Source organism: Zeugodacus cucurbitae, chromosome 2 (assembly GCF_028554725.1).
Source record: "Zeugodacus cucurbitae isolate PBARC_wt_2022May chromosome 2, idZeuCucr1.2, whole genome shotgun sequence".
NCBI lineage: Eukaryota > Metazoa > Arthropoda > Insecta > Diptera > Tephritidae > Zeugodacus > Zeugodacus cucurbitae.
In genome coordinates, this window is record NC_071667.1 from 84,374,366 (window position 1) to 84,386,330 (window position 11,965).

At 38.6% G+C, this 11,965-nt stretch overlaps 1 protein-coding gene across 19 annotated transcripts in view; it reads right to left on the reverse strand.

The window, feature by feature from the left end:
• Window positions 1–11,965, reverse strand: part of LOC105218415 (tropomodulin) — a 120,714-nt gene that overhangs the window by 23,220 nt on the left and 85,529 nt on the right. The window contains exon 1 of one of the 19 annotated variants that reach the window (XM_054225956.1): window positions 5,211–5,631. The exons of the other annotated variants lie outside the window; for them this stretch is intronic. Coding sequence (XP_054081931.1) covers window positions 5,211–5,216 — 6 coding nt within the window. The 5' untranslated portion in view covers window positions 5,217–5,631. Of the gene's footprint in view, window positions 1–5,210; window positions 5,632–11,965 lie in introns of those variants that run through there. 19 annotated transcript variants of the gene reach the window in all.

The window sequence follows — 11,965 nt, forward strand, 5'->3', positions numbered from 1 at the left end:
TAAAAAAACTAACTTCGGGAAAAAATTATTTAAACAGCAAAAAAGAAGAACTAACTTTTTAAAAGAAAATTTCAAAAGTAACTATTATAGTGCTACAAATATTCCTACATTCCGTTTTACAATGTCAAAATCAAATAATGCGCTTCTGAGTCACCCTGTAATTTAGCATAATAGTAAAACAGTTACCATTATTTGCTGGTAATGCGACCAGAGAACTGTGACAAACAAATTTTTAACTAAATTAACTACATAAAAACAAGGAACAAGGCAGAATGCTCTTATTGAGCGTGTCAAACTAATGGCTGTGAAACGACATTTTCCCCATTAAAATAAAAAAAAAAACTAAATAAATTTGTACTCTTAGAATGGTTAACAAATGTTATCACGTACTTGAAAAAAATATTTCTTTCATTTGCGACAATACAAATGACGCTTTTTTGGTATTACAAGTATTTGTATCTTCGTGCGAACTCGTGCTTTTATGCAAATAGTTTGTATGTGTGCTCGTTTGCATACAATTATTAACTTTAAAGTTGTGAATACACATTTTCGAGATATGTTTTTTTGTGAGCATTTTTTGCGGAATTTAAGTGAACACATGTAACATGGAAGTCATAAAATAGAAGAGTCAAAGAGAAAACATCAACATTAACATCGCACCACTTTTGTTGTCTTCCACACCACGGGAATTTCTAAACTAGCAAAAAATAGGAAAGTAAAAAATTCACAAGAGTTGATGTACAATAAAAATCGTTGGCTGGTTAATTTATAGCGACGCAGCGCAGTATTATGTGAACGAACTTTTATAGTAAAAACCCGAGGGGAATATAAAATTGTTCACAAGAAGTTGTAAACAATTCAGCTGCCAAAAATTTGTTGTGGCAAATTTGCCCAGGACTTGGCGAAAACAAACATACAGAGTGTTTCTTTATATTTGTAAGTGGTGAGAAGGCGTAAAAACTGAAATGAATTTGGAAAATTTCGAAGCAACACTTTCGCTTTTAAAGATTTTGGATATCTTGTAATTTTCATAATCTCATCAGATGACTGAGTATCTACGAAATATTTTGTATTAAAGACCGGAAACTCGTGTCATAAATCAGTTGTGCTTTAACGGGATCAATATGTAGAAAGTTGTTTGAAGTTTCTACTTCTCACAATACAATGAAGACCCCAACAATTTTCCAACACTTGCAGTCAAAGTAAATTTTCCACACATTTCATGCATATTTGCTTATTTTAATCTTAATTACCGAGCTATTTGACAAAGTTGCGTTGAATTTCTTAGGCATTTCTTTTGTGTTCAAACGCTAATTTCCCAAACTCTCTACGCTTCGACAGTTAACAGTTAGAGAAAAGTCATTTCAAGTTATGCAACTTTTTCGAGCTATTTTAATTAGTCAGTAACTAAATAACGACTTGACAATAGTTCAAAAGTCTCACTAAAAGATGGAAAGCACAAATTACTTGCTTCGCAGTTGAAAAACTGAACACACATTCCTATGCACACACAAGTGTATAAATCAATGAACAAAGAAATGCTCGCTGCAACCGTGAGCTGCCACATTAATTTCAACACCTTACAATGGATTGTCAGTTCAAATAGTAATTCATCAAATATGTGCATATACGCCATGTCGGCTTGACTGACTGTCGGGCTGCCGGCAAAGGTGTCTTGCATGGCTGCCTTGACGCATGCAACCGCTGCTGAGGCATGCCGCCTTCTTTGGGCGTGTGTTATGGGTTTTCGCGCGTTGCGAAGGCTTTTTGGTGTGTGGAAATCACGAAGTTAAATTTAACATGATAAGGCGGTTCGCATGCGTGTGCACATTAACAGCGATTACAAAAGTCTTTAAAATGTAAGCATAATGACTTGATGTGATTTCTTTCGTACCAAAGCATGGATTAGCTGTTCATAATCGTGTGGAACGACACGAAAGTGCTTTTGTTTCTGTTTGCTACGATTTTACAAGTACACAAATTGATGCACGCGTGAGCAGTAAGACATTTAGCCTAGTTACACGAATATTGCGGCAACTTCCTTTGAATGCATTTATTGTCGTTTTGGTTGATTTATTGCTGGAACTTAGGAGATACCTAAAGATTTTTTCGAGAATGTGTAGCACGTTGGACCCTAATTTTTAATATCAATTTTAGCATGTGATCGTATTTCCTCAAACGAGTCGATGCTCGGCTGTAATTCTTCACCCAAAAATGTTGATCTTACCTGAAAAGAAAGAGAAAAACTAAATTAAAATATAATTCCATGATATAAATGGGTGTATAATAAACTTAAGTTCTCATATAGATCTAAATATGATAGTTCAGAAAAATAATTCAAAATACAATTTCAGGAAGGCTCACACTTTCTGTGTTAAAAGTAAAAAGAAAGTTGCATTGTAAACCGACATGACAGTTACAAGGCGAAAATAAAAAAAAAACGAGATACGGAAATGTTCGGCCGAAAAAGTAGAAGTAGTTCAGCACAGATTCGGCTAAATTGATAAGATTTTTAAGGTAAATAAGCCAAATATAATTATACTGAATCGTGTTACGAAATAAAGAAGCAGCTAAGAGGCTTAGCGGGCTTGCTGTGAACCATTGTTTGCTACGCAGTCACAATGAAGGTTGGCAATCCGCTGTGGCGTTAGACGTTCCAATTTTTGTGCTGCGAAAATATTTACGCCCCAGATTTCTCACGAATTTAGACAAGGTAAAATAACATTTCCGTCCGAAATTCACAAGCTATTGTGCGCGTTTTATTTTTTTCTAACCAGCCGCAGCGTTTGAGTTATTAAGTACAAGCGTAGGTATGTATGTTCTGTGAGCTTTAGTTTTCGTTACCACAACACTAATTTCATTAATATCTACTAGTTTCTGTATATCTGTTATTCTTTAATTTTAGAGTTTTATTTTACATATTTTCATTGCGCTTTCAAAATATGTTGGGGAAAAAGCAAAACCAAAATTAATTTTCTGAGAAAATGATTATCTTATCAATGATATCGGGTGTAGCCCTACTAAAAAACGTTAATAAGATTATATGTATAAAATAACTGTTTTTTCAACGAAACAATCAATTTAATTGTTCGGTTAAATATGTATGTAGGTGTAAGCCTTTTTTACATTTATTTTTAAATTTTTTTCTCTACCGCAATTCTTTTATTTACTATGTAAAAATTTACCACTTCCGCACATACATACATATGCACATCTATACAAATTACATTATCGACAACCAACGAGTTGATTGACATCGACGCGTCGTAGCGTAAATACTTAATCGCTGGACACCTGGCGGTGGGTTGGCTGCCAAGCGATTATTTCGATTATTGCGTTACCCTGGGCTAGGTAAATTACATGCATACATATATGTACAAACAAGTATTAATCACAATTTAATCGCATTTACAATGAATTGCGAGCGCACACACCAAAGCTGCGGTTGGACAATTAAATTAACTAAATTACTTGAAAAAGATGCAAGAAAACAATTTGGTATTCAGATATGGAATTGAATTCAAATGGAATCGAAATGCGTCTTTAAATGCGATCATGAAGTTGCATATATTAATACCCTTGTTTGGATTGTTCCAATGAATCTTATGCTGTGGCAATCAATTACAGGAAGGATTTTCGACTTTTCGTAGGATAAAATAATACATATACACACAAATACGGAAAATAATACAAAATACACTGATTAATATGCTAAGTGTCCAAAAGCTAAAAGACATCAATTGATTATTTTAGGCAAATTTAGATATCTTATGGTCGGATATTACATTTACGTACGTATGTATGACTACGGAACCGCAAAATAGTTATTATCATGTAATGAATTACAGTCTTTACGTATGTTGTTGTTGTTGCGGTTTGACTTATACGTGTGTATTATAACCATGCTTTTATAATTACGAAGCATATTATCTGATTTGAATTGTGGTATACATAGATTGCATAATAATAGCATAGAAAATTGTGCAGCAACAATTGCAAAATCAATTTGCATTTCCAATGAATGAAAGTGGTTTCGAAAATTGCATAATAACAATAAACTATGAAGGAATGAATGTATGTATTTATAAAGCAAAATCAAAACAAATCATCGAAAAATACAAATAAACTTAAATAAACTTGCTTACTAAAGAAGAAACAATACATAATGTGAAGCTGTCAAATAACGATGACACAACAACACCAAACTGAGTAGTGGTGACCATTGGGAGTGCGCAGCCAACACTCAAACACACATTGTGGAATGCGTCAAGCGTCAAATAAGCCCTCAGGCACTTGAGTAGTTACCGGCAATTAAGCATATCCATGACTGTTTTCTTTATTACTTTGTTATACCAACAGAAACTATTGACAGTGGTAGGTAAAAGCAAAAGTTTAAATAAGACCGTTTTCACACAGGCAATTTTTGTCGCGGCAATTCTTAGTTTTATAGGAGAGGGGGCGACCAAGGGAAGCGAGAGAGAGAGAAATTCTCCTCTCTTCGTCGCCCCCTCTCCTATAAAACTAAGAATTGCCGCGACAAAAATTGCCTGTGTGAAAACGGTCTAACAGTTCGGTGGAGCGAAGCCCATAAAGATAGTGTGAGCGTTTAATTGATGACGAGCACTTCAAAACAATGAAAATATTGATGACGACACCTTTTGCTGTGTCTGCTTTGCACCACGCTCTTTGCGTATTGATGATCGTAACAAAATCGATTATGACCTCTATACATAACGTGTAGCTGGCACATCCACCACCTATAGCACCAACCAAGTGGTTGTTATCGTGGAGCTAGGAATTTCAAGCATTGAAGCACCACCGGTGGTGGTGATATGCGAAAACAGAGAAACAGCGCAACTCCACAAGAAGAGCACTGGGCAAGCAACAAACAATTGGGTAGCTCCCCTATGCGGTGGTGCGCGCAAATGAGATAGCAACAGCGGTTGTTAATCATTGTGAACTGACGTAATCGCAACAACAGCAAGCACGGAACATTGACTTCTTTCTGAGCAGACTGTCGCCAAGTGTTTTTTATGCTGGTGTATGCTCATCACATAAGATTTATTCCATTAATTAAAATAACCATATTTAATTCTGCAGAATTATATTAACACAGATTTTCATAAATATTTTCGTATTTGATTTACAATCAAACAACTCTGCTGAGATACTGCGTTCGAAACGCTAATGTTTGTAGTTTTTTCACTCACCTCCATTTCTCAGACGTCCTTCAGGTATTACAAAATCGCACTCAAAACTGTTTAATGAATTCAACCTTTCACTTAAATTAAGTTTAATTGATATTTTTCGCTTACAAGCGCAATCACTTCAATTAATTTTAATAAAAATATTTGCCACTTCTTTCGTTTGGGCGTGAACGTAAACGTTGTGACACACACACACTTGACACCGTTCTCACTTGTCCCTATCGAAAGGGATACACTTTCTGCACTACAGAATATTTTGTTGTTTACGAAGAAGCGCCGGCACAATCACCTTCTACAACATTAACTGTCATATATTTATTAATTAAAATATTAATAATTCAAGCCACACAATTTAATAACTACTCCGAAATCGACTACACTCATATAATGCTCAATAAGAAATAAATACAACAAACGATCCAACTAGAAGAAGACAGTTAACAATGTTGCCGAGCGCCGCTGTTATGCTGGAACGCTAAAACCGGTCGCACAGGGTGACTCAAAGCAATGCAAACATGAAATGAAATTGTAGGAAACGTCCGGAAAGCCTATTTACAATTCATAATTGAAAATGAAATTTGAATATTTTATCAAACAAAGCAGTAAATACGTTTGTCCGTATATAAATGCATAAAAAAAGCAAAATTTCACAATGGAAAATGAAGTAAATATTGTATATCGCTGCTTTCATGTTTTAATCGATCATAACTCTTTGCTAATATTCAGGATAAAAATTCGGCCATAGCTGCTCAATAAGACATTAACCGATGTTCAATAAGCGCTACGCAACAACCGCTGACCTTGAACAGGTTTCCAATCGCCATTACGATTAATAGCTCCTTGACTCGGCTTTCAACTTTCGTTGGATTGAGATTGTAACCTCTGAAATGTTATATTTTTAGTTAATCGGACGAATTGCCTGGAACCAAGTAGCGGCATCGGCAGACATGTAATATGTGCTAGGTGCCTCGCTGATACATGAGGGAGTTTTGACCCACTCCTAGGAGGCGTGTCTTTGCTATCACAAATAATCGGTGTTTCAAATGTCAAGATGTGACCCCCGAGCTCTCGATTATGGGAATCAGCCTCCAAGCCGAACCTAACTATATTAACCATTGCAATAATGTCGGCAGATGGAGTCGGTACCAGCAAGGCTATTTGTTCTCATTTTATTTATCTCTTTTATTTCAGCGTAATTTCTGCCAAGAGCTGCTGCTTTGCAAATATACGAATATAGATCAAATACGCATACAGGAAATCAAAATATTTTGCTCTTTCCACTGCATTCATGCATACATATGCACACACGCACGCACATATGAAGGCACCAGCATGCTTTCATCTGTTGCGGTGCACAAACAAAAATATCCGTTATGTGCGAATTAAACGTTGATTGCACATCGTTGAGGCCAATTTGTGTAACATGTTGCGCACCCTGCCGCCCTTGCACCAACTGGCCAATAAATCAATTCAAAGTATTTCGAAAGGGGAAATTCTACATGAATGCGTGATTTACAACGAAATAAAGCAGAGAATGAGAGAATGAAAGATATATGGTCGAACAATTTATGCCCGCAGAGAAATTTACTTGCATCGCTATATATGGCACAACAAGTGAGGTGCTGAGCTCCTTTATGCGAGCAATGTTGCATACGTTGTACCGTTAAGTACTCGCCATTAAAAAGTTTAAAATAGCTATGCTTGAGCTTTTCGCCATTTATTTCGAATAATTAAAAGCCATTGCGGGAATGCAGATAAAAAGGAATCGTTATTACCTTCACCTTGAGAGATGGCGGTGCTCAACTTTATGCAAGCATCCTGCGTAACACACATACATACATGCTTACATATAAACCGAGCGCGTGCCGACATGTGCGGCAGTGGGAATGTAGAGGTGCTTGTATGTGACCCTCTGAAAATTAAGTTGACGCTTAAATGCTTAATGTCGTCTACATATTACGCACCTGATAAACAAAATGAAAATTGTGCGAAATGGTACGCTCGTACATCTTCCATCTTGCCCTGCGGGAAAATCTACTGAATTCGAACGCCTTAAACTCGGTTTGTTGTGTTAGCATGAACTCAGACGGACTCTTCAATAAAGTGCCCAAGGATCATGGCTAAATTGGACACAGTTACAGCTACAAGATTCGGGGATTAGAACTATATATCTTAAATTTATCATTCATTGAGAGCAAGAGGTGTGTATATTTAAAATATTCATGAGCCTCATTTAGAGTTCTTTGAGAGTTCGGAGAGCAATAGCTCCAAAGTGAAAATGCATCGAATGCGACTAACTCTTCCTACTGACCTTTCGAAATGCCGTATGTGTGGCAGAAAAGCGCAGCGGCTGAAAGAGTTTCAGAACAGTGTCAGAAAAATACTGTTGCTCTTCTGACGTGCAACAATTACCGTTGTCCATGAAGTGCAAGAACACAAACAAAACTCTGGTGCAAAAAAAAGAGAAAATGAAAATAATGAAAAACAAAAGCTTGTCTACCGCACAACAAAAAGTCTTTATTTTTATTATTATTATTTTCTTTGCTTGTTATTAAACTTTCAACTGACAATGACGACTAAATACTCCAATTTATGTATGTAGACAAGGTATGCGCTCTGCCAGGTATTACAACCGACAAAGCAGTTTTCGAACGCCACGCTTTCAGCAAAATGATAACAGACATTCCGAGTTCCAAAATAGCACAACAAACTTATTACATACTTGGATATGTATATGAGAGTAGGAGCAGGTGTGCTGGGAACAGTGGAACTCATTGCTGCAACTGGCCACTTAAAATTGGAGAATATGATTGAACTGGATCTGCATAAAGCGACTGACATCCACGCAGCTGGATGAGTTATAAAGAAGTTGACAAGACTCATAAAATTCGCGCCGTTAGTTCCGCTTTTTCTAGATTGGTGAAGGAAACCAAGTGAAGGACAAGACGAAATATCTTCTGTCATCAAACAAACAGTCAGCGCATTTCGCGTCCCAGCTCCCACGTCACTTTTGACAGTCAACAACACACCAACAATCGAAATCCAACGCACGATCACTCTTTGATTGAAAAGTAAAGTCCTCTTTCGATGAACATCGGCCAAACTCTACAAGCCAATCAGTCCCGTCCTGATGTATGGTGCAGTAGCGTGGTCGATGTCTACATCCGATGAGATGGCACTTGGAGTTTTCGAGAGAAAGGTTTTGCGAAAGATGTATGGTCCTTTGAACATTGGGAAAGGCGAATACCGCAAACGATAGAATGATGAGCTGTGTGAGTTGTATGACGACATTGATGTAGTTCAGCGAAGTGGCTACTCTTGTAAGGTCATGTCGTCCGAATGGACGAAAACACTGTATCTTTGAAAGTATTTGATTCAATGCTAACTGGTGGAAGTAGAGGAAGAGGGAGACATTCACTCCGTTGGATCGATTATCGATTCGGCTATAATCGAATAACGGTTCTTGCGCCAATTACATACATAAATATAAGTTCCTCAAAAGATCTTCCCTTGTTTTTAGAAACTTGAACTTCTTAAAACTATTATCTTATCCTTTCTAATATTCATTAGCGAAGGGATGACAGTGAATTGAATATGGACTAAAGATCTACAAGTAAAGCTCACCCCATCCACTTTGAGGTTATGAGCTCAGCACCCAGTATTATTACAGCCACAGTCCAACAACCTAAAAAATGATTTGTCTATAAAATGTAAATATTATTGATCAGAATGCCAGGCTCTGACGGCTTTTAAGTTCTGTAGTCAATTATTCTTTCGGAGGTGATCAAACGGTACCACTGTGCCGCATTGCGCTTGGAGCAACACGCCAACAAATACAATATAACAGCACTCACGAGAGCATTACAGCACGCAATCACATGCAATCCGAATGACTGAATGACACGGCAAAATGAAATGAAATGAAATGAAAAGCACACATCCCTCCAGCGACGCTCTGGCTTTGGGAGCAGCACTTCAAACGCGTACACAGTTATAATCAAATGCCGACAAACAACGATATTAAAAATGTGTGAAATGTACACAAAAATATTGTAACACGCAAACTCACACACACACACCCAAGTGGATGTGCTGAAATGCGAGTATTTTTAGCAGTCACTTGACATCAACAACAAAAGCAGTAACTAACAACAACCCAGCGCTGGGGTAAATGACATGACAGAGCGTTTAAGGAATTTCAAAATAAAAATATATGAAAATCAACCCAAAATAAAATATTAGCCAAAGGTAGGGCGTAAAAAAAGTAACTGTCACCTACTTTTACGCCAAAGGACTGCGGATGAAGGCGGCGCGTTGCGTTGCTGGCGGTGGCTGTGGCGCTAATTGAAAAATCGATAGAAATCCTGGCGTAAAAAGTAGTATGTAGAATTTGGTGCCGAGGCCCGCAGCGCAGCAGAGCCAAATAAAGAGGTTCGCAACCGCTATGCGTGGGTGCGTTCGTATGTTTGTGTGTGGCTGGCCATTCCGCGTGTGACCGCTTAGCGCCATCCGGTCCGCACAGTTGGTCCATCAACGCGCTCGTTATAGTTTTCACCGTCAAATTGCTATAAATAAATCAGTGGCGTTTACTTCAAAAATGGAAATTGCCATTTGCACGGCCACTTTGTGCGCCAGGCGTACCGTTATCGCGTCGCTGGCCTACCCGAAATTCCAAAGAGATGCCATCACAAACAGTTCTCACGGCTGAGCGCCGCTGTTAGAGCAATTTAATTACGAATGCTAAACGGGGAATGGGTGGAAATCAGAAATATAATAAACTCAGCGTTTAAATTGAATTGTAGCTGCAAATTACGGCAATCGATTTGCCATTAAGCAAACCGGTATGTCGACCGCCCATACGCCCACACAATCATTGAAGCGCGCATTTTGAGTGCTTTGGGAACTCAACTACTTTGCACCTGTTCACACAGCCATGAACAGTTATGCCCGTATGGCAGCATAAAGCCAAGAGCGTTCATTCGAGGCGACATCACTACTACTCCCCCCAAGTGGGTGCACGTGAGGGGAAAGAGCTCGAGTTTTGTGTTGTTAGCTGCGTGTCGTTTGGTTCTCGGCACTTCGTCACAGTTGAAATATTTCAAATTTCAATTAACTGCACTTGTTACGGTGACTCGTTGTACCGTTTTGGCAATTCAATTGGCAAATTTGAAATGAAGTGGGACACTGTATATGTTCAGAAGGGCCGGTTTGTGCTATTGAGGATGCTCGCTCAGTATATACGTGAAGTGTTCAAAAAATAACGGGAATTGTAAAATATAAAATTGATATCGAATAGTGACTATTTTGAAGGCGATAACATTAATGTAGAGGAATGAATTTTTTTTCGTATTTTCAAACGCAACGGCAACCCTGTGAATTTGCCACCAATTTATGTCATTACTCAAAGTTCACTTCGCAACAGTGCCGGAAGTCGAACATCATTTCCGCAAAGGAAACTGTATTGGTTAAGAGCGCCTGCAGTAGAAAATGGAGGAGGAGAGGAAAGCAGGCATTGCAGGTCTATTGCATTACTGACTGCCTGTGTTGATGTAATGACTTTAAAAATAAGAAATGAAAGAATGGAAAAATAGAAAAATCTAAAATAAAGCGCACAAAGGTAATCAACCTAAGAAAGTGCGCTTTCGCCTCGAAGGGAAAACTGTATGCCTACTTCGAAAGCAACCAAACGAATTGCATGCCACTTGCCGGTTACCGGCTGCCGGACTGCTAATGGTAACAAGCTGCTACACTACGCTATGCGTGCGCCGTGCCGGGCCGTGCCTGTGAAATGTTGCGCGCCGGAAATTCCATCAACTTCCGGATTAAAATAACAACTTTTTGACACACAACATGCCATGGACGACGCCTGACGTTGAAGTGACTGTTGACTAATAAAAACAAAAAGCAGCAGAATTCCATAAGCGTCAAGTTGTTGTTGTATTTTTCTGTATGAGTGTGTGTGTGTGTGCATATGTGTCATGTTATGTGATTTTGTGCCGCGCCGGTGACAGCAAATGCACGTAAGTCTCGCTATTTGACGTTGACTAAGCCCCATGCGCTTGTTGTGGTTGTTGTTGTTGCCGCCGCCGACTGTTGATGACGTTGACACTTTGTCAGTTCGTATATAGAGATCTCAGACATTCACGCTTTGCTGCCTCTTTTGTACTTGTTGTACTCAGTAAGCAGCGAAAATGCCGTTGCAAAGTTGGTTCCAGCGAGAAGGAAGGCGACGTTCACTGAGACTCTAAGCCGGCTTGAATTAGAAATGCGACAATGATTGGTATTATTTTAGAGTTAAGCGCTTTGTGAATTCTTTGATTTCAAAAATAAGTAATTTTGAGCAATCTTTAGACTGAAATTTCTATTTATATGAATTATACGAGTATAGACCTCCTGCAGGCGTTGCTTTAAGTGTTCGACAAGCAGTGTTCAGTTGAGTTGCAATTCAATAACTACTTTCGTCGAAGTATGTTTAAAGTACTTGGCACCTTTTCTGCGTATTCGCACACTCATCGACGCACCGTTGAGTTTCGGCTCCCCGCCTCGCACTGCTTCACGCACTCTGGCGAAGTCAATTTGTTAGCCGTGAGTTGGCCTGAGTTGACGTGCGACGCGTTGCATGATTTCTATGTTTATGGGTCATGCAACATGTCAAGCACCTTTAAGCTCGCCATGTGCCACATTGAACGCAACGCACACACACAAACACGCACACATTGACACTTGAATTACTGCAAGCCACATTGGCGCACCAATTG